Raw genomic sequence first — 23,656 nt, forward strand, 5'->3', positions numbered from 1 at the left:
AAATAGCTTGAAGTCTTTTTTCTAGAATAATTAAAGTTATTTTAAGAAGGTAGGCCCGAAGTTTAGTCAACGTTGGCATATACGCTTATTGATGCAATTAAACACAAATTATTAATTGATTTAATCAATGGTTATGAAAATTCAGACTCAACGGAGCCCAATGTAACTCAGGTTCCATGCCAATTAGCGCAAAAAAACTCAAATGAAAAGGAGAAACGTGGTAAATGGAAAGGCGATGTACAATAATCAATAAAATTGATAATCTAAATGCACATGCTTATCTTCAAATTATCAAATATGTTTTAATCTTCATATTTTTTCGGATTTCTTTCCAACCATTTTTGTCTTCTATTTGGAACTCACGTATGGTAAGAGATCAAATTCAATAAAGTTAGTAGACGCAAAACAAAAGCTTAATTATTTTGTGCGCATCTGATAAAAAACATATAAATACTCATTGATCTAATAATAGAATTTTTTTTGTCACTTCTTAAAAGACGATATATATATATATATCTTACACATACGAAAAGATTTAACCGATCTCACACTGTAGTTTCCGGAGCACCTATGTCTTCACTACATATTTTCTTGGGTTAATTAGTTGCCTACTATTATTCTACTCACTCATACATCATGCAAAGTAGGTGCCTTCGTAAAACTCGATGTTGGAGGACGTAGACTCGCCTCACAGCGGGAGAACTTGGCTGAGTCATCACACAATCTCAAGCGATTTTGGGCTGACATGGCATGGCAACGAACGAAGATAGAGTGTTGGCAGAACGCAGGCTAGCGTTACCATAACATCACACACCCCAAGACAAGTTGAGTCTACACCATAGTAAATCTATATAATACATGTACACCACATATGCTTACTATCCATTAACGAGAACTTGCATCACAAGAATATACGCCACGCTACTACCAAGCTACTCACCACTGACTACCATCACTTGCTCTTCGAACAATGTTTGCACTAGACTTTTGCACGCTTACGATCCCTACTGTCCAACGTCTGTGTCCACGGAATCCAGTCCGTCTACGCGTCCCATAATCGTCCGCGACAAGGACGAGGGCCCCACGTCGAATCCCAAACGGATCACGATTCACCAACCGCCGCCGCTCCACTCCTCGCCGGCCGGCGATGGAGGCCACCGCCGACGACACAGACTTTCCCGTCTACATCTCCGACGACGAGGACGACGGCCTCTCCATTCTCGGAGCCTCCTACAATGCGGAGGAGATCCAGATCCAGGAGGCGATCCTCCTCTCCATCGACTCCTCCCGCGCCACAACCGCCGTTCCCTCCTCTTCCTCCTCCGCCTCCTCCCCGGTACCCCCCGCCGGACCCGACGTCGCCGGGCCCTCCGGAGAGTCCACCGAAGAATCCCGACGCGACCGCAAGGGCAAGCGCCAGCTATCATCGGAAGGTACACAGATCCACTCTCTTCTCGATGCGTCAACCCCTCTTGCCATTGCCAGTCGCCTGACGATTGTTCCACTCTGACACCATCGAAAAGATGACCCTGCCGATTCGAGGAAGCGGCGGAAGCGCAGCCGCTTCAGGTGCGCCATCTGCATGGAGAAGGTCCAGCTCTCGGAGCAGTTCCTCGTCAGCCACTGCCAGCACGCCTTCTGCAGGGGCTGCGTGGGGCGGTACGTCGCCGGCAAGGTCGGCGAGAACGCGGGCTCGATACCGTGCCCCGACCCGGAATGCGCAGAGGGGCTCGTCGAGATGGAGCCGTGCCGAGGCATCGTCCCGCCGGAGCTGCTCGACCGCTGGAGCGTCACCCTCTGCGAGTCGGCGCTGGGGAATGAGAAGTACTACTGCCCGTTCAAGGATTGCTCGGCCTTGCTGATCAAGGACAGGGACGAGCCGGTGAAGATCAGGGACACCGAGTGCCCGCACTGCCATCGGATGTTCTGTGCGCGGTGCCGCGTGCCGTGGCACGATGGGATCAAGTGCAAGGAGTTCAGGAAGCTTGGGGATGACGAGAAGGGGGAGGTTGATCTGAAGCTTAAGAAGCTGGCCAACAAGAAGAAATGGCAGAGGTGCCCCAGTTGCCAGATGTACGTCTCGAGGGTCGACGGGTGCTTGCTCATGAAGTGCAGGTAGTTTATCTATCTATATCATCATGTTCCTGTTGCAACCCATGCCCCTTTCTTGGACTTAGGTAATAGTAGATGATAGAAACACAAAAGGGTAGAGTACGGTTAGAAACCGTTCCTGTTTCATTTGTTCGTGTACACTGATAAGGGACGAAGCAGACTAATCTGACCTTCTGTTTTATACGTGTTGAAATCCACCTTTAGCAATTTCTGTTGGTGAAAGTGACATTTGCAATCCGTGCTTGGTACTGTAGAAACATAACCGTGATCACAAAGTTCAAACAGCACATAGTACTGTTCAAGGCCTGTTATAATGTTGCTAACCAGGTGGTATACATTTTAGGTGCAATTCTGCCATATTGTTGCTATCTTCTTCGGTAAACATTTTACTGATATGGGCAGCAACTGATTTGGTTTATGACCTTTTCTTCAAAGTTTTACTTATTAGTAGTTCAACTTCAGCATGCTACCTTAGTTATTTTAACCATGTGCACAGATTAAAGATGCCCTTAATTGAAGGGAAATATGGGGAAATACTTGAATTAACCCCTTATATGAGATTAAGATTTTGTGGGGTATCTAAATGTGAATTTAACAGGAAAAACATAATTTGCATGCACAACCTATACCTTGCAAAAGAGAAAAGGCTAGTAAACTTATTACATAAAATAGGTAGTACTTGACAACTTTCACCCCTTAGTCCGTGGCAAATGCGATTGGCACATGGGTGCATGCACACCTGGTTGCTTTTGCCTACTTGTAAGTTCCAAAATAAACTTTTTTTACATGTGGATTGGTGTATGGAGCGTGAATATGTAAATATTGGTCCATAATCAAGTCCCTCCCGTTCAAACTCGAAAAGGCAATAGTTGTCAATAACTTGTCTATCATTTTGGCCTCAAAAGATATCCCGGAAAAACAAATAGTCTACAATTATAGGTGGTGTTTTAGAGCCTAGAAACTTTTTTTGGAGCACACTAATTGATATATTGTTGTCCCATGTTTACAGGTGCATAATCAAACAATATACCTCTACAGAGGAAAAATACCCAATTATGTAGAACTTCTAAATGTGCTATTGAAATTTCTAAATTAGCCTCTTGTCTATGCATTCATGTGCGAAATCCACTCTGGGCTCATCTTCTATATGATATAGACTCTAGGTGAAGTGGTATTTTATCTATATATGTACCAATATAAAAGATGCAAGTTTGCGGGGTCGGAACAATCTGAACCATCCATCCAACTCTAAATCCAGTGGCTCGAGGATTTAGCCTAACCCTCGTGAATTCAACCATAATTGCAGACTAACTCCTCTGTTAAATCTTGTAAATTTAACAACTGTGCATTTATTCGCCTACCTGCAAGTAGCATTTTTGTACTAGATTGCTGGGTCATCAATGAGGATATATGGTTATTGAATGATTTTAATGGAAAATTTCTGGCCATGTATCATGTATTTTGCAATTTGTGTCATTCTTATGAATTTTTAAATATCTAACTACGGTCCTTTGGTATCATGTGTTTTGTAATTTCCATGATCCCGATGATTCTATTTGAATGTCAGAGGTATGTTTATAGCGTTTCCTGCAAATGTGCATTTCAGTGTACAGCTAGTTTGGTTAAAGTTTCAAAACTAGTAGAATTAAGATCTACGAGTAGGACATTTGAATTAATTAGAGATCTGTTTCGCATATAATCTAGTTAAGTATCGTGTTAGATGCGGTGGGGACTTGAATCGAGTACTTATAGAATTTTGTAACACATGTGGTTTTGTTGTCCTAATTTTTTTTTACTAGTTCTGTTGGGATTTTATCATCCATAGTTCCAATTGGGGTTTGTTGTTTTAGGTTTCCATAGTTCCTCTTGGGAGTTGTTGTTTTAGTTTTCCATAGTTCCTTTTGGCAGTTGATTGATTTAAGTTTGTCTTCCCGTAGACCTATGCTGCCAAAACTTGTGCGAAGAAAATTAACTATGAGCCAGCAACTTGAGACTACCTTCCAGCGCATATCAGACCAAATGTGGTTGTTTCAATGTCAAATCGAGCAATAGGATTCTGTAAACAGTTATAACAACCAGTATCGTGTTAGATGTGGTGAGGACTTGGATTGAGTACAATAGCAGAAGACCCAATCATTCGCTATCAACTTTTATGGTTATAGAAATTTGTATCATGTGTTTTTGTTGTTCTCAAAATTTGTTTTTGCTAGTTCCGTTGGGAGTTCATCTTTCCTAGCTCCAATCTAGGTTTGTTGTTTAGTTTTCCATGGTTTCTCTTGGGAGTTGTTGTTTTTGTTTACCTTAGTTCCTCTTGGGAGTTGATTGATTTAGTTTGTCTTCCAGTAGATTTTTTCTGCCAAAAGTTTATCCTAAGAATATGAACTGAGTTAGCAACTTGAGACTACCTTCCAGCATATGAGATCCAATGTGGCCGTTTCAATATCAAATCAAATAATAGGGTTATATATACAGTAAACACAAATTTATCACTATTTATATGTTTTCATACTTCATCACGTCATTAACAGAGTATTATTTGTTCTATTTTGAAGGTGCAAACAATACTTCTGTTACCATTGTGCTGCTCCAATGAGAAAAGATCTTCATTATTGTAAGAATTGCAACCACTAGTGAAAGGTCAAACAGCTCAGACTTTGTATAGGTAGCATCTAAGCACTAAGTAGATTATCATCTCCTTGAAGTGGAGATGCAAATTTTTTTTATGGCTGTACTCAAAGTGAAGGAGTGGATGAGCAGATCCCGGTTTCTGCTATCCCTCTTTAAAGTTATTTTTTTACAATTTTGTAGCATGATCACATAATATTTACATTATGCAGCTATAGTTTTACTATACTATATCACGGAAAAGGAAGAAAACCATATTACCTATGCTTATGTGGAGTTACATTATCCTTGATAAGCTGGTGTGGTTCATCTGCAAAGATGTGGCAATTCATGTCTCTCCTGTTACAGCTCAGCAGTTCGATTGGGTAATGTTATTATATGTTGTGCTGAAGTTCATAAGAATTTTAATGTGCATATTGAAGTGGTGCAAATAATGCATCTATCTAGTTTGCCTGACCATGGTTTTAAGCGACGCCTAGGTGCCTAAAGTTGGTAGATTGTCTAAGGCGGAGGGGGCGCCTTGACGCCTATGCTACGCCTTAGGGATTCCTTCAAAACCATGTGGCTCACTCTTTAAAACCATGCATGTGGCAGATATGTTTTGGTACGTACCGTGTTTTGTCACTGCAATTACTCTGTTGTCTTGTAGATTATTGCTTCGTTTAACTTCAGTTTCATGATATAATCTGATCTTGCTACCAGTAATTTCTGTTTCCAAAGTCTCCATGGTTGCTGGCCTACAACCCTCCGAAGGCCTTCCAAAAGTAATCCCCTCATCTCACAAAACTCTGAACGTGGGTCATGCCTAACTTTAATTTAATTAGAGTGCTTATACCCTGCAATATGGCAGTTGTGATAGTGAGTACAAAAAGATCAGTGTTTTGGAACTAGAGTGGTACTTGATAGAGGATTTCTAAATATCAGCGGGGTCAGCTGATACCAACAGTGTGCCAATGCTTTGGCTAATGGTGCTCCTTCTCTTGCGTTCCATATTCCCATTTGTGAAGCTCTCAAAAGCATGAGACCGACAGGGCAACGGCTCACTTTACTGATATATAGAATAAGCATACTTGCTCTATTTTCAGCCACGTCCAAGTGAGATCAATCAAACAAAAGCGCAACAATCGGACTTTTATTCTTTTGTGTATAACTGTATCAATCAGAGAACGTACAATCTCCCAACTTTAGAGCATCACTAGTAGAGCCCCTAAACTCTCTCAAACCTTCAAAGCGGTTTAAGGGTTGAGAATGGGCATTTTTTGACACTTTCAAGGGGTGAAAACAGGGGCAAAGACTAGACCCTCAAACCTTTAAAATTGAGGATTGAGGGCAGAGACTAGAACCCTCAAACCCTCAAACCCGCGTCTTGGAGAAGCCCCCTGAACGACGTCATCGTTGTGGGATTACATCGAGCACCTCGTGCACGATGGGTGGAGGGTCGGCGATTGTGGGCGCCAGCACGGCCTTCTTCCGCGAGGTGGTCTTCTTGATGGCAGGCTTGGCGCCCGCAGGCTTCTTCGGCCCAAGCGCCGCCGTCTTCCGACGGCTTGGTGGTGGGCGTCGGGCGGGGCGGGCGGGGCGATGAGCAGGACGACGGGTGGGGCCGGGGTGGTGGCGGGTTGCGGCTGGACGACGTGCTGCCCAGCATGCCGCCGTTTCGCGCTGATGTGGGTGGCGGCGACCACCACGGCCACCTCCGCGCCGCTCGGGACGGGTGGGAGCTCCACCGCGGTGGCGGGGGCGGGGCGGCGAGGGAGGCGGTGGGGGCGGCGATGGAGGAGGCGGGCGGGAGGGCGGAGGTCGACGGCGGTTCCATGGAGCGTGACGGCCGGCAGCGGCGTGCTTGGAGGCGGCGGCGAGGGAGGAGGCGGGGCTGAATTTTCCCTCATGTGCTCGCGTGTGGAGGAGTAGGGGTTGAAGGGGTTGGCCTCCAACCCTCAAATGTACATGTTGGGAGGGGGAGTAGGGGTTGGGCCCTTAAAAAATTTTTAGGGTTCAAAGATTAAGGGGTTCTAGTCTACGTGTTTTTTCGGTCGCAAACTGTAAAAAAAGGTTATTTTTGAGGGTTTGAGGGTTTAGAGGTACTACTAGTGATGCTCTTACAATATCAGCCTCGCCCTTGCCCTGTAAATTGTTAATGTCATGAAACAACTCTTCCTGCGGTTTAGCTACCTATCCTTTTTTTTTTCATGAACACCACTCTCACTCACAAAACTACCCAATCAAACACATTTCTCAAACGGTCAAACCGCAAATCAAACAAACATATACACAGAAGCACATCCACTTTTGATCGCTAGCTACGGAAATGCAGATCACGGTGGTGGTCATTGAATTCTCCAAGCTGACACAATAGTGAAAGGTCAAACAACTCAGACTTTGTAGAGGTGGCATCTAAGAAATAAGTAGATTGTCATCTCATCGAAGTGGAGATAAGAGCATCTTCACTCGTCCCCCCGAACAGGCCCCCGGCGAGCGTTTTTTCCATCCGGACGGCGTAATTCGGCCCAGTCGCGCCCCCGGTTCCTCGTTTTCGTCCGGATTTGGGCCTAAATCCATCCGGCGATCCCACGCCATCCCCGCCCCCCGGGGAGCGCTCGGGGACTCCGGACGAAACGAAAGCGCGCGAAACGGCGAGGAAACTTCCCGCGCGTCTGGTGGCCCCAACTTGTCGGCGAGAGAAACCGATCGTCGTCCTCATCGCATCGTCTTCCGCGCGCTGTAAAAGCCTGCCGCCGGTCTGCACTTCGCCGGCCACGCGGCGAGTTAATGTCGCTGCCTCTCCGCGCACGCATCGCCTTCCGCGCGCACTAAAGGCTGGCCGCGCGGTCAGCTCCGCCGCGGACGCGCCGCAATCCACGCGGCATTTAATCCCCGCGCCAGCCCACGCCTATATACGCATCCGATCACCGCGAGGCGTACCCCGTGCTCCACTCTCCCTCCACTCTCCTCTACTTCCCAAGATGGCGTTCTACGACGACGACGGCGCAGCCAACAACGGCTTCCCCCGCCGGCCGCTCCACGCGTGGGAGGGGCACCTCCTCCACCAGTGCGGGTACCCCCGCCCGCCGGGACACGAGGCCTCCCGGAGGCGGCCGGCGGCTAAGTGCCGGGCGGCGTTCCAATCCCGCCGCCGCCGCGGGCCATGCCCTCGACGCCGCCATCGAGGAGGCGAGGATGACGATGACCGACGAGGAGCGCGCCGAGCCACGCCACCACCCCGACAACTACACGGCGTGGAACTCCTACTTCCTCCGGCGGTGGGAGCGGGAGCCGGCGGCCTACGACGGCCCGCCGCCTCCGCCTGCGCGCAACAACGCCGTGGGCCGCCGACGGTGGTGGAGCGCGCGCCGAAAGGACGTCGGCGAACGTCCCCGCGCACATCGAGGGCGGCAACTTCCCGGTGCTCACGATGCCCCTCCATCGGCATCGAGGGCGCGTCGGCGAGCCGCCGTCGGGGAAGCTGGCCTGGCAGCCACGGGCGCATGGCTGCCAGCTCGTCAGTCTTCCGGATCAGCGCCAAGGTCATCCTTGGCGCCTGTGAAGAGGAGGAGGCGACGCCGCCTCCGACGCAGCTGCGCCGTCAAGAAGGAGCCGGCGTCTCCGCTCGACGACCGCGAGGGCGCAGCAGCGGCGCCCTCGCTCATCCGCGAACAGCCTTCCGCGCCGCAGAGCGGCCGGAATAAGACGAAGAAAGAGGCCGCCGCAAGCCAGCTCGCCGAGGAGGAGGCGAAGCGCGCGAAGGACGCCGCGATGGCGGAGGCGATCGCCAGGTCGCTGCACGACATGGAGGAGGAGAAGCGCGCGGACGACGCTGCGCTGGACTGGGCCAGGCGCGACTGGGAGCGCGAGGAGGCGGAGCGCGGCAGCCGGCGGCCGCTGGACTCGGCCGCCGCACGCCAACTCGCCGCCCGCGCGGTCCAACCGCCAACGACGATGTCGCGCGGTACCGCCGTCCTGCGACACCTCCATCCGGCGCCGCTGTCCCCGTCGGCGACCTCGAGTCCTCCGACGACGACCGGTACAAGCCTTCCCCGAGGCGGGGAGACGCCGGCCGTGGCAACAGCAGCCCAGTGCCGCGCAGCCGAAGGCCAACGACGACGGCTCCGACGACGACGGGGCGGCGACTACACGGTGTTCTACCGCCATTTCGGCATGTAGAGCGCCGTGTTTTAAATTAGCGCTTGAATTCCCCTAGCCGAATCCGAAATATAGTCGACTCCGGCCTCTATGTATGAACTCCGCCCGTAATATAATAAATATCATTAAATTTAGTCTATATTCACCCGTTTTTAGCCGTAGTTTGTCAAGTTTCCGTTTTTTAAATTCGCATCGTCGACTTCGCCTGGGCACGCGGCTAGGAAACTACTACTCCCCACGCCAAATCTTCCTCCAATCCGGACGAAAATTTCGCCGGATTTGGGCGTGGGGAGCGCCAACGAGTGGGGATGCTCTAAGGAAAACGTGTCTGTAGTCTAGTGAAAGAGTGGATGAGCAGATCCTTTCTGCTGTTCCTCTTCAAAGTTTTTTTTATCAATTTTATAGCATGCTGTCCTGGAATATTCACATTCTGTAGCTATGCGTACACATTCTGTAGCTATGCGTAACTACACCATATCACAAAAAAGGAAGAACACCATATTTCCTATGCGTATGTTTATGGTATTTTTGATAAGCTAGTGTGGTTCATCTGCAAAGATGTGGCAATTCTAGTCTCTATCTGTAGTTGACTTGACTTTGTCTGAAAATCCATGCCTGTGGCAGATATATATGTTTTGGTAGGTTCGGTTTTGCGTTTTGTCACCGCAGCTACTCTCGTCTTCTCGTGGGCTATTGCTACACTTAACTCCAGTTTCATGATATAACCTGATCTTGCTACCAGTAATTTTTGTTTCCAGAGTCTCCATGGTTGCTGACCTACAACTACAACCCTCCGAAGGCCTTCAAAAGTATAATCCCCTCAGCTCACAAAAGTCTGAATATGGGTCATGACTAACTTTAGTTTTAATAGACGACTTCTACCCCGAGATATGGCAGTTATGACCTCCGAAGGCCTTCAAAAGTATGATCCCCTCAGCTCACAAAAGTCTAAACATGGGTCATGACTAACTTTAATTAATTTTAATAGAGGACTTTTACCCTGAAATATGGCAGTTGTGATAGTAAGTTCAAAAGATCAGCATTTGGGAACGAGAGTGATTACTTAGTAAAGGGTTTATACGTACTAATGGGGTCAAAGTAATACCAATGGCCATGCTTTGGCCTACCCAATGGCGCTCCTTCTCTTGTGTTCCATATTCCCATTTGCGCAAAGCTCTCAAAAGCTATGACGCTGACGGTGCAGCGGTTCACTTCACTGATATAGTATAAGCATTTCGCCTCTATTTTCAGTCACGTCCGAATGAGAATGAGATTGATCAAACAAAAGCCTAACAATCGGACTTTTCTTCTTTTGTGTATATATCAATCAGAGAACGCACAATCTCTCAACTTTACAATATCAGCGTCGGCCTTGCCCTGTAAATTGTTAATGTTATGAAACAACTCTTCCTGCGGTTTAGCTACCTATATTTTTTCTTTTTCCCATAACACCACTCTCACTCACCAAACTACCCAATCGAACACATTTCTCAAACGGTCAAACCCCAAATCAAACAAACATATACAGAGGCACATCCACTCCTGATTGCTAGCTACGAGATGCTGATCACGGTGTTGGTCATTGAATTCTCCAAGCTGACACACTCTACCATGCCACACATCTTGCTCATCTCCTGCTCTTTCACCAAGGTGTTATCATGCCCGCCGTCACAAGCTTCGGAGCACTCCTCGAGACGATAGCACGTCACGAGGTGGTCGTTTGCCATGCCGACGGCCTGCATGAAGGCGTAGATCACCGTCGGCCCGACGCCGCGGAGGCCCCTCCTCATCAGGTCCTGGCTGAGGGCCTCGGCTTTCGGCGTCCTCAATGGCACCTCCCGGGGGGCACGGTATCTGCCGATCATAGGCTTGTGGTTCAGAAAGCCCCAGCAGTACTCGTCAAACGATCCAAACTCCTCTATGACCTATCAACAGCAAGATTCAGACATAATTGCAGAAAGAAATGGGGAGAGGCATGAAGTCTAAGAGTAAACAAAAAAGTTGTTGAGCAGAATGAATTGGCTGTCGATGCTGTTCAGACTATCAAGATCAAGATATGAACAGGTGGAAAGGATCATAGAATGACTGTTAAGGTTGAATGAATTACCTTTAATAACTCGTGCGCGTTTTCGACGATCGTACAAAGCCTGTGCTCTGACAGCAGGGACCTAGCCGGGCTGCATGGCCCCAAGAATTTCTTCTCATTTAACTTTGACACCAACTGAGGATCAAAATCCATGAATACTTCCCTGTGGAATGCAGATGGTGATTGATGATATTTGAGTGTTTGGTGAGTTGTTAGACTCTTCAGTACGTCGGGTAAAAAGATTGCTTACCTGAAGGTGTCCCTCTTGCTGAGGATTACAGGCCATGCGATCTCTGCCAACGCACCAGATAGAACAAGCATCTCAAACAGTTTCCTGTGGATTTAGAACTGAAAATTGTAACTTTATAACTAATTTGTTTCTTAACACTTCAACACTAGATGTTCTGATTAGGCTTAGAGCGTACTTGTCGTCATGTACCGGGACTCCCCACTCTTCGTCATGAAAAGCAGCATAGCACGGATCTGTTGAAAATGTAAATTCAAATTTCATTATCTCCATGTGAAACCAAGTTGCAATCCAATCAGAAAGTTAAAAATCCATTGAAGGTTTGCATGGTTGGAGCAAGATGATTTAGACTGAAGGAGTTTTAATTTAGACAACACCATTAAGCTCGATGCTCACAGTACTGTAGACTTGACATTACAAGCAGAATGTTTTTCTCCATAAGAGAAGGGGTCCCCACTTAACAGTTAATTAGGTGTATGATCACCAGATAGCAGGTAGGACTGGTGAGTATGAAAAGGCAGAATAGCTGTTATGTACTTCTGTACTATAAATAATAGTAGTATATAGGGTTCGTTGTCTAACTCTTGCTACAATATGTGAACAAAAAAGATGGCACAGATCTACAAATAGGAAATTAAAGCTGCAAATGAATTAAAACCAATACCGAAAAGCAAATGGAACACCAGAGAAATTAGAATATATTTCAACTACCTATCGCGCTGCAGAAAAGATGCAAAGTGCAACTGACATAAAATTAAAGAAAAATGATAAGCACTTGAAAGAAAAGAGAACATAGAAGAAAGAAACATAGCCTGGTCCACCATTGCTTAATATTGCAAGTTTGCTAGAGAATATGAAAAAAAATCAGGTAAAGGTAAAGCCTGAGCATCACTGAATTGGTTACCCTTAATTAGGCGCCAAAACATTGTCACCAACCAATTTATCAACAACAAAAAAAAGGTGCCAATGCAACTAGGTTTATTCAGTCAGGAGTTTAACAAGTTGATGATTACTTTCAGAAATATAGTGCCGACAGTTTAGTGGGTAATGGAATCCTTTTGGGAGATAAAATTGACAAGTACTTGCTAGATAGCAGACACGCCACCAAACATCTGAGTGCATCTTTTATTAATTGTGCATTGTCAATTGTGCACCACCAAACATTTCTGATTCCAAATGAGCTAAGTAATTATCATTAGCATCACTCCCAGGGGATCAATGCACCATTTTAATTAGTACAATATGGATAACTTTTCTCTTTCTCCTCTGAAAGGTAAAACGTTTATGTCAGTGCAATAATATGCAGGTCCTGTGTGGCACAGACCAGCGTTTGGCAGCATATATGGATGCAGCAGCAGCGTTATTTGAGACAGCTATGTTACAAAGCAATCACTGTTTGGACGTGAGTTCACAGGTTGATTGGGACAAGGGTCTCTCTGATAAGTACAGTGAAAGACATGATTTTAGCAAATACTACGATGTATACTTCTGTAGTAGACACGCAATAGATACTCAAAACCTCAAAAAATAATCAGTTTACTTTGGGAGTTATACTTAGGAAACATCACAAGTCAAGACCGCTCGTATTCCAGGTCCAAACAGCTAGCTAGCTAGGTCAAGGTAGGTTCAGCTTTAGATAATATAGGTCTTTGTGCTTCCTGTACAATTTTTTGAATAAAAGCTCCCAGTTTGAGTTGTTAAGATTTCAAGCTAGCTAGCTGGTACGACTGATCATTGATCTTTTTTGCCCTTTAAGATGATCAGGACCTCATGTATCACCAGTAACTGTCAACCAGTATATATTGCAGAAATATGTCCCGAAGTACTTTCAAATTTTCAAATTCTTGGATATTGTTTCCAAATTTTTAGGCTACAGACTTGAAAATTGTACGCCCAGATTTTTCGTGAAAAGCACATTCACAATGTATAACTTGTGAGATTTTGTTATTATATATTGGAATAGGCGGTCAAAATTATGCTTTGAAGACTACTCTAACGTTCAAAATGACGGTTTTAGGGAACGGAGTGAAGTAATTACAACCCATTGTTTTCAAGATTTTGAAGTTCGTTTAGTTCCTAAAATAAAAGAAATTATATCTTTTAGGAGAATAATAAAATAGATGGTATATGTGCATCACCAAGGACAACATGACCTTCGTTGGTGCCAAGGTCCAAAATTTATGCAATTTCGTTTTTTTCTTGATGAAGCTCATAAGTACTTGGAAGCCTAGAGGTGTGACTAGCTAGGAGATGAGCTAAGAGAATTAGGGTAGCATGCATGAATGGCAGCAAAAGAAGAGAAAACATAATTATCCACTTGCATACATCTACCTGCATTAGCATCCTCTTTTGTCTTTGCCTTAATGAAAAGAAGCCATGATCACATGATTAGTGGTGAGATTAATTTGGAGTTTCGGACCACCTACCGGTATTACGGGTCACCCAGGGACACCTCGGCGGCCCCGGCGCCGCCGCAGGTTCCCCGATCATCATCGGCGCAGCAGCTGCTCCAGTGCCATCCGGCGCAACGCTGGCCGCCTTCCGCACCGCCGGGCGAGCAGAAGGAGGCCCCACCGACGACCCGGCCGCCCTCCGCCGGGCGGCTCCCGCGTGCGGCGCCATCGGCGGCCGGCCGATCCTGCCGGTGGACCCCCGGCTGCAGAAGGAGTCGTTGGACGCCTCCGAGGCGCACGACACGCTGAGCGACTGCAGGCTCCCGTTGCCCTTCCCGCCGCTGGCGCCGGCGCGGCGCAGCAGCTCGGACCGGCGCAGCAGCATGGACGGGAGCGCGCCCCTCGCGGCCGCCGCGGCGGACGGCAGCCTCTTCTTGGCCACCTTGCTGTCGGCCGCCGGCGACAGCGACACCCGCGGGTTGTCGTCGCCGCGGGGCGCCAGCTGCGGCCTCTCCCTGCCGCCACCGGCGCCGGCCGAGGGTGGGCGTTTCGGGGACGACGGCCTCCGGGCTGCGCCCGCGACCCTGGGCCCGACCGCCGACATGCCAAGCGTACGTACCTCGTGTTCCGTCCCGCCGGCGATCGACGTGGTCTCTCTCTCTCGCGCGCGCGCGCAGGAACTTCTGGTAGGAGGACGATCGACGAGCGAGAGGCAGACGCGCGCGCGGCCGGAGATGGATCGAGCGAATGGTCGATGATTGATGAGCTCTCACGCCGTTTTGAGCGGTACAGTACAGTGTGTGGGAGCTCCTGCAAGTTGTGGGTTGTGTTGTTATAAGGTGGTTTCTCGTGTACGGACGTGGATTGGTGGGTGGCGGGTGAGCCGCGTTTCACGTACGTACGTTCCGCGCGCCATCGAGCTGATGACGGGGTGGATTTGCGCGCGCGACCGGCGGGCGGTTGGTGGCACGTCGAGAGAGCTACAGTGGCTAGCTAGCGTTGTCATGGGAAGCGGGAGGCTTTGGCGGGGGGACGTGTAAGCTGAAGTACGTCCACGTCGATCACGCCGGCGCCAGCGGAGGCCGCCGGCGAAATACCATCACTCGTCGGTCGACTTCTCGTGAGCGAGCCAGAGAGAAGGAAGAAGTACAGCGGTTAGATCCGGCCGCCACCCTCCTGACGTGTCCGGTGGGTGCGAGGTGAGGTTGACCGATCGATCGAAGGATGGTGCATGAGGTAAGTTACAACAATGGCGAGACTGTTATGGGCAGGCTGAACGGTGTGTGGCGCCAACAACCGAACTTTAAATTTGCCGTGCCACGCCTCGGGCTTTGCTGAAGAATTGAGCTCGTTATTAGGGTTTGGAGCATTACGGTCCACGTGGCCAGGCGCCATCGTGGCAGGAGTTCAAATCTTTGCCATGTCTATCGAGAAAACACTCGGGAAATGACCAGGACACGCTTGTTCAAAGAAAAAAGAACAGGACACGTGTCCAAGACGTTAGGGCTGGCTCACCGTCAAGTCACTATATTGTTCATCGAGATGGGAAAAAAGCACACGGTAAAAGCTTTCCCCAGAGTTCAGGCAAAAACACTCGGTAAAATCTTTCACAAAGATCAGTTGCATAATACGTTTATTATATATGACTGTTATGGATTAAGCTTCTGCTGAATTTTTCACAAACATCCGTTCATTTCCTGTCAAAAAGAAATATTATTTCTTTAAAAAATTAATGCATATATAATCAAAGGGAAGGTAAAGTGTGAATTTTTGGATCCGTAAGTTCTTGTATGATTGTTTCTTTTCTTGTATGGAATTGTGCCAAAAAAGAATTCAGTTTCTTCTGTTGGTAAACTTGTCCAAATTCCGTGAAGAAAATGATATGGAAGAAAAAGAACGTGCTGGATAGACAAAGTTAGATATGTGCTGTAGGTATGAATCGTGCAGATATCAGAAACGATAAGGGAATAAATTTTTTGACAGAAACTCGAATAAAAATTGTATTAATACTCTTGAATATTCGGTTCAAAATCTTGTCTGAATTATTGAGTGAAACAAGGCCATGCAAAGAGTTTTCTTGAGATCTATACTAGGAAGGGAAAAAATGACGTCTGTTATAAATCTGAAATGAGGATATGAAAAAAGTTACGGGTGTTGTATAAATATAGGTTGGACTTAAGAATTTGGTGGAAGGGGCATTCTGAGAAAGTTTCTACACGAATCTTCAACAAATCAATGCTACAGATAGTCCTGGGGGCTTCTTACATCAGGAGTTGCATTTCTCTTTGTTGTCCTGTGGTCTTTACTGAGTCAAACACTTGACAAAGTCCTTGTCGAGTTCTGGGCAGCCTTCGATGTGAGTTTGGCCTAGTCGGTAAAGCCTATTTCTCTCGTAGTGTGTAGACATGGATCAAGGCGCACTAGTACGACAAGTGATGCACTTGGGTAAATTCAGCACCGACCATTGGCAAGTCGAAGACAATCTGTTGCAGTATCATAGATTTTAAACAATTTTAGGCAAGTCACGTATCCTACATGGCGAATTGAGAGTCAAGATAGCTCAACCGAAGTACATACCCCTTCTCATGGTGTAAAGATAAAGAGGAATGCCTACTAGCCAACACGTGCGATGGTGTGATAGACAGCCAAAGTTTGAAACTCGCCACTATACCTTAATAAAATACAATGTTGTTCATCTCTCTATTGCTAGTTTGTTTTTTAAGATAAAGTATAAAGGTAAAAGAAGGCCGAGAAGATGAAAAAGGTCCATCATAGTGGAGGAATGAAAGGGTTTGGTCCATCGATCATGGATCCGCTCTCTCCCTCTCCCTCCCCTACCTCTCTCTCTCATCATGGACCAAGTGGACCATAGAGCCCTCATGATATCATCCCAACAAGATAGTCTTGGTCTCTTTTCAAGAATCCCTAGCCTAGAAAAGCCCCTCGCAGGTATGTAAATCAGTCACTCTCACTTGAATGGAACCGGGGGGGGGGTAATGGAGCTTCGAACCTTTGTTCGAGGAACTCTAGGGTCGACACTAAGGAGGCCAGTCCGACTCATATCAACGTGGAGGAAGAGTAGCTTAGTATTGTCCTGATGAATCGAGTACAACTCAACCCTTCACTTAAGCCTCTTGTGTAGTTTGGTGGCACTCACAATGAGTAGAGTACGACTCAAGCCTCCACTCCAGCCACCGTCCACGTCTTCCTGCCTTGCTCCAACGAGGTGACTAAACCTATTCAAAAAAAAAGTGTCACTTGTGTCAATATTGTTAGTATACGGTAACCTTATCTATAAGGTTTTCCTATACGCTCCTACTCATATTATATATTACGAAAACCTTATCTATAATGTTGTTCTATACGCTCCTACTCATATTGTATCATGTTGATAGAATAACAAATATTCCCTACTCAACCATTGTGGTTGTTCCACAAGAAAAAAAAACATGTAAATCCGTAGCATTTTTAATTGAAGTACAATGATGGCAAATAAACATGAACTATGTTTGACATTTTTTTTCTAGCTTTTAATGATTGACATGTCCCAATAATTTTGATTCAAATCCAAACCTTGACCTTTGAAAAAGGAATTGAATTATTGTTGATTTATATGCGTTGGAATACTCACATTCGTTCAAATTATAGTGATAACAACATTGTGCCATTATTGGTTTTGAACAACTTTCATGTGATCCTAAGTCGTGTCGTAGTTCTTTGTTGTTCGTTTTTGTATGATCTTGCGTACATCGAATATAACTCCATCAATTAAGTGTTTATAAGGTCCCATGAACTATTTTACCACTTATGGAGTAGCGTTTAATTTGCTTAGGTACCGCATATCTGTCAACATTTTACATGTCACCGGCTCCACATCATGGAGTCGCATTTTATAAGATCCATCTTCCCTTTATGCTGCCGTCCAAAATTTTGTATCAAGGCGATATCTTTGCTGGGTCACACCTCTAATCATTAGCAGAGGTTGTTCCATACCTCTTCGCAGGGGGGGCCTTTGTCTCTTTAGCCTCCAAAAATTCTGCAAAAGGGGACACGCTTATGAGACGACCCTTTACCATTGATTAGAACGCCAATATCCGAACACTTTAGCATATCTAATTAAAGAAGCAGCCATGACACATGTTGTCCTACGTTAACCAACAGCACTCCTAATTTTAGAAGTTTAAGTGGAGCTAATCAGTGAAGGCAGCACCATTGGATATAAAAATAGGAATGCCCACTAGACGAATGATTTATCTATATAGGCATAACAAACTCTACCGTGTATATTTTTCTTTAGGGGAAGAATCAAGTAGGCTAGGTCTTACATCTGTCTGTTCGCACGTCTTATATATGATGGGAGTCTTAATCAATCCGATACATGTTTATAAATAGCAGGTCTACAAAGTATCATTACAGTATGTGAAAACAGACACCAACAAGGGAACTTCGGATGCAATTTGGGCCTACTAGACTCAAGTCTAAAGCTGGTGCTCAACGGCTTAGTGACGTGCATTAGGTGGGTGCTGAATATTATAGGCGTGGTAGAACAATTCTGGAAGCGATGCATTCTCACTAGTCGTTCCGCGTACACAAGTACTACAAAGTAACCGACATGCTACTACTGCTCTTGTTGTTGAGCAGTCTGTTTTGTAAGACCAAGACCAGTTAGGACCTTTCCACAATTGGAGACAAATGACGCTTTTTTTTTTCTCTGTCCATACGGTTCAACTCCATTTGACTTCCTTCAGGTTTTCTACATCATTACCAAAGGTGATAGACATAGTTCTTTTTTCGAGCTTACATCACGAAAGCAAGAGGGTAATGTACCAAACAAAGCTTGCACCCAAGGCAAGCTGGATTGCTTTCCACATGGCAGTGTACTGCAATTCAGCTACAGGTAAAGCAAGTACTACAGGCATTCAGGTTATCAGTTTAGTTCGATGTTGAGATGTAGAGGTGAAAGAGCTGTCTGCATAAGCACAGACGTGAAAGCACACCATTCTTCAGTAGAATATATACTGGCCCTTCATAAGATTCTGAAATGGCACCTGCGAGAAACAGAAGCCAAGATGCGGTTCAGACGGCATCAACGAAGAAATATGAATAATCGTATAGCTCGTTAACACATAGTGAACTTGCCAGCTACAGATATGATTTTCATCTATTGTGCAGTTGGCATCCGTAAACCGATAAAAAAATTACACCAAAGTAAGTAGCAGAACTAACAAAGAGCAGACATCGATGCGTGCACCAAGTGACCCATCTTCATTCTGTTCCTATGCCGTGGGATGAAGAATCCTAACAGGGTAAGGTTCTCACCAGCATTACACATGCTGCTTCTGGTAATATATGATCGATTCCTAGTAGTAGGTAGGATTGGCGATGAGGAGGCAAAGGGTGAGGGCAAATGTGGACAAGGTTGGACATCACAACAAAACAAGCGGTTGTGTATGGTATTCCATCCGTTCAAAATTAAGTATCGCAGCTTTGTCTAGATACGGATGTATCTACACACTGAAATGCGTCTAGATACATATACCTCGTCAGTGTCTTGACATAACCTGCGACAATTAATTTGAAACGGAGGTAGTACAAAACTTTCTACACCCTCAAATTTCATGTTACTTAGGTACGAGGACGTGGGGTTCTCTTTAATTTACTGAAAAAGCTGTTCTCAATAGAATACTCCCTACATTCCAAATTAATTAAAGATCTAGCTTTGTCATAGTAAGTGAAACTTCTTAAATTTACCAAGTCTATAGAAAAATGTGCTAGTATCTACAAATACCAAATCTATATAGTACGGAAATATAGTTTACGATGAATCTAATGAAACTAATATGGTGTTGTAGACGACTAGAAGTTGATATTGTTTTATAAAATTGGTCAAACTTGATAGTGATATGTAACATGGGGATTAACTGGAGGATCTGTTGTGACAACAAAAGGCACCTACATATTTACATTAAATTACTGAAGAAGGAAGATCTACTTTTTTATAGGCCAAAAGCACAAAAGAACAATTGATACAAAGGTTTAGTAAAACATACCCCATAAGCCCTCTTCCATGCCACTTTCTTGGTGTAATTGTCAAGTTCATTGGTGACCCCTGACGATTGATGAGTAGAGATACTTGATTGCCCTCATTGGAAAGGGCTTCAGAAACAAGCCTTTCCTGCAACCTGTCACCAGCTTCTACACTCCCAAACTTCACTATCTCATCCCCGAGCAGCAAGCCATCCACAGCAGCAGGAGAACCCTCTGCTATCTCATCAATCATGGCAAAAGGAAGTCTGGTCACTACATCCTCTTCCATGGGATCATTTTGAGATAACCCACCACGCAGAGGAACTGATGTACCTGCATATGATCAAATATGATGGAGATCAGCAACTCTAATTTCCTTCATTACAAATTAACTCATGCTCAAGCATGAACTTGTTAAAATGCAACTCGATGTTCAACACACTAATGTGCAAATAATGATATGGCATCAACTGATTATCAGTCTGTGTTTATGCCTTTCAAAATCATTCTCGACATGCTGAACAATTCTGTAACTGCGGATACTTCAAGTGAGAGCATTAGTGAACATGACTAAATCACAAAGTGCTGGTTCAGGTTGTAAATATTATTAGAAGATGTCATAAAAGAAAGCAATGGCACACCACAGAAGGCAAGGGACTCCACACGAGCCGAACTTCGAATAACTCCCTCTTTCTCTGAACACATGCTGACTTCAGATACATATGGGCAACAGTTTTGAAACTTGGACCATTAAATATAATAAAAAGTTCATAGTTTGCTAAATGTCCTCATATAACACTAAACAAAATAATTTCATTCGATTTTTCTTGCAGGGTATTTCCATATACACGAGTTTTACTATTTGGCTAGTATATTAGGTTACAATCATGCATTGTGGAATCTGAAAGTCAGAAATGGCTTATATTTGTGAACAGAGGGGGTACAATATTTATGGGAAATAAGATATATTTGTTGCCATGTCCTCCTTATAGACGTCTGAGAAGATACAGTTAGCCAAGATCTTTAACTTTTGGATGTACATTCCCCATTATCACAATTTATTGTGGGCACACTGTTAAACTTACCAGAACTTCTTGGAGTTGATTGCTCGTTTCTTGTTAATTTTGTAGAGTGCAAAGCTTCCAAATTCTTCTCAATTTTGTTTGTAATATCCTTGTGATCATTCCTCAGCTCTGCAATGGACAGGTGTGCATTATGCAGTGTAAGTACCAATTACAGGTTACAGCATAATGAGAAGATTTAATGTATGCAGAATATAATGATGAAAAAGAAAATGTTAGTCCACCTAATCATGCTGGCCAATTTGTTAACGAGCTACTCAGCAGAAAATAAAAGACAGCGAAACCAGGCTCGGCTCACCTAAGTTCATCCTTTTTTCTAGAATACAAATTTAAGTTCATATTTTTGCTAGAATACATCTAAGTTCATCCTATGCTGAACTTCTCAGTTCTGACCAACAAAAATGTCGATTTTTTTTCTCTATACCTTAAGATCATTTGGGTCAGCATCCCCTAGCCAGTTCCATAAAGCACAAGAGATAGCACCATAACTTTACCCCCTTATCTCCTATATCTGTTCAAGACAAGATTGCAACACTACCACTTTGCTAGTGATACTAACAGAGCATGCACTTGTATCTAATTTTCCGAACACTTGCCAGGTATAACTCATAGTATTGCCACCTTCATCAGGCCACCCCCACATCTAGAAGATACCATTGAACCAGCCTCCCAGTATTACCATTCGCAAAAATCTAATTCATAACCCGAATGCATAAGTGGAGCATCGCAAGGTTCCCGGCATACATCAAAAGAAAGACAAAACAGTGAAGCGCATTGGAAGTTAACTGCAACGGTACGGTGGAGCAGGCGCGTCGGCATGATAGGCGCGCGCGAGCAGAATTCGAGTAAAAGCACCATACATGTCCCACCCTTATCTCCTACTACACTAACACTTTGCCACTGATGCTAACAGAGCATGCCCTGATATCTAATTTGATGAACGCCTGCCAGGTATAAACCCATAAAATTGCCACCTTCATCAGGCCACACCCCACAGCTAGAAGATGGCATTCAACTAGCCCTTGCATCCCCGTTACCGGTCCCAAATATTACCATATTGGCAAAATCTAATTCATGATTAATCCTGAATGCTTAAGTGGAGCATCACAAGGTTCACGGCATAGGATCAGAACAGGCACAAAACAGTGAAGTGCATTGGCAGTTAACTGTAAGGATACAATACAGTGGAATAAGCGGATCGACATGATAGGTGCGAGCAGAATTCGAGTAAAGAGCAGCATACCACCGAGCTTGCGGCGCTGGGCGATGACGGCCGGGATGTCGATGTCGGCCCTGGGGAAACCCTAAGCACCGGAGGCAGAAACAACCGCGATTAGCAACCTAACTGAGCAGGGAGAGGAATGCTAGGGTTCGGGGTACGGCGGGGAAAAGGCGAGGGTCCCACGGTACCTCGGCGTCGACGAGGCCGCCGGCGATGCCCGGCCCGCCGGGCGCGGCGAGGGCGGCGATGATGGCGTCCATCTCCGCCTCTAGCGCCGCCCGCCGGTCCATCAGCCTCATCGTCTCCGCCTTCACGTTCGGCGCCACCATGATCTCTCTCTCGCTTCGGTGCGAAGGAAGAGGGGACTGATTCGTTTGCAACTACAGACGGAGGAAACCCTCTCTCCTGGCGTGCTGGACAGAGCAGTCAAATGGTCCTCCACCGCTCGATTATAAACCAACGGTCGAGATCGGACGGCGTCCGGGACGGGGCCAAGTAGACTGCTTCCTCTAGAACCCTGTCGCGTGCGGCGCCTTTCCTCTCCAGAACAGAAGAGAAGGTTGGATCCGGGACCTCGAGCTCGCGCCGCCCCTCTCCCGCCGTAGCCCGGAGCTCCGTCGATCGGTAAGCCCCAACCTTCTTCCCCGCGCTTTCTGTTTCTGACATGTGTATGTATGGCTCGATGATTACGGCTTCGAGATGCTGGCGGGTGATTCGAATGGCGAGGGAAGAGGGCTCCGTGATTCCGCTACTCGTTTTGCTGCCGTGGCGAGAGGCGTTAGGATTAGCTTGGCCTGAATTGCGTGGATCTCGTGGGAAATGAATTGGACGATGGTCGATTTTGTGCGGCGTCAGATTGCAAATGAAATGTCTAGACTAGGTTGGCTCTAGGTTCTTTTTTTTTTTTTTTGTATGCGCAGTCTCCTTGCCAGATCCCTTGGTAACCCAGCCTGTGCCTGGATTTAGCATGCTTGAATTGCATGAAGTTCTGTTCTGAACTTCTGAAGTTTCTTCATGAGAGCAGAGCAGTAAAGCTTCTCAACATTTCTTTCCCGACAGTAGGAAGCTTCTCAACATTGCCAAGTAGTTAAATTCAGAGGCGCTTTATCAGAAATGCACCAAGCACGCGCTGGATTAGCAACCCTGTTGGAAGATGGTCCAACCGCTTGGCCCCTCAAACTTAAGGGTACCTAGGCATTTGCCTGGGATATGTTGCCTAGACGCTTGCTGTGAATCTGTAACATTTGAAGATGCGTCAAGTTATTATAGGCTCCGACAGGTAGCAGCCAGTCCTCTTTTACGGAAGGATTTGTCTATGCAAATCGTTAAGTCATGAAATTTAAGGGTCTGTTACGCTGTCAAATATTAGTGGTTCCCTTGATTTTACTTGCCACTAGCTGTAAGCTCCATTTGGGATTTGACCATAACTAGTTTGTTACCTCTACAGCTCAAATGGGTGACTCTATGTTAAGGTACATAGATCCCGTTTTTATTTTGCAACTATTGTAGCTTTCTTGCTTCTGAAACTTCTATTATTGCCAGAAGGAGCTGTGTTGCTATTTGGTTCCGTGACCTGAGCACTGTATACAGTGCAAGCGATAATATGCACTATCAGACACTACTTAGCTTTCTAATTCTGTGGTTTCTCAACTTACTGAAACTTGTAATCCCACTGCACAATTGTTACTTTGTTGCTTGTAAAAGCTGGCAAATAAAAATTGT

The 23,656-nt window shown here is 45.8% G+C and overlaps 3 protein-coding genes across 3 annotated transcripts; 1 reads left to right on the forward strand and 2 right to left on the reverse strand.

The window, feature by feature from the left end:
• The first annotated feature begins 1,122 nt into the window (after nucleotides 1-1,122).
• LOC124657870 (probable E3 ubiquitin-protein ligase RNF144A-B) lies at nucleotides 1,123-5,001 on the forward strand. The gene is made up of 3 exons (XM_047196349.1): nucleotides 1,123-1,433; nucleotides 1,524-2,115; nucleotides 4,665-5,001. The coding sequence occupies exons 1-3, from the start codon at nucleotides 1,148-1,150 to the stop codon at nucleotides 4,741-4,743; spliced, it is 957 nt and encodes a 318-aa protein (XP_047052305.1). The 5' UTR covers nucleotides 1,123-1,147; the 3' UTR covers nucleotides 4,744-5,001.
• A 5,149-nt stretch (nucleotides 5,002-10,150) lies between these two features.
• On the reverse strand, nucleotides 10,151-14,207 carry LOC124654114. Its single transcript, XM_047193145.1, has 5 exons — nucleotides 13,637-14,207; nucleotides 11,389-11,446; nucleotides 11,214-11,297; nucleotides 10,985-11,126; nucleotides 10,151-10,802 (listed from the first exon to the last, which is right to left on the reverse strand). Exons 1-5 carry the CDS (start codon nucleotides 14,205-14,207, stop codon nucleotides 10,431-10,433), a joined length of 1,227 nt encoding a protein of 408 aa, XP_047049101.1. The 3' UTR covers nucleotides 10,151-10,430.
• A 4,135-nt stretch (nucleotides 14,208-18,342) lies between these two features.
• Nucleotides 18,343-22,278, reverse strand: LOC124652960 (26S proteasome non-ATPase regulatory subunit 9). The gene is made up of 5 exons (XM_047192012.1): nucleotides 22,123-22,278; nucleotides 21,956-22,016; nucleotides 20,716-20,823; nucleotides 19,654-19,963; nucleotides 18,343-18,651 (listed from the first exon to the last, which is right to left on the reverse strand). The coding sequence occupies exons 1-5, from the start codon at nucleotides 22,261-22,263 to the stop codon at nucleotides 18,630-18,632; spliced, it is 642 nt and encodes a 213-aa protein (XP_047047968.1). The 5' UTR covers nucleotides 22,264-22,278; the 3' UTR covers nucleotides 18,343-18,629.
• Between the last annotated feature and the right edge of the window lie 1,378 nt (nucleotides 22,279-23,656).

Source organism: Lolium rigidum, chromosome 5 (genome assembly GCF_022539505.1).
Source record: "Lolium rigidum isolate FL_2022 chromosome 5, APGP_CSIRO_Lrig_0.1, whole genome shotgun sequence".
Classification (NCBI taxonomy): Eukaryota; Viridiplantae; Streptophyta; class Magnoliopsida; order Poales; family Poaceae; genus Lolium; species Lolium rigidum.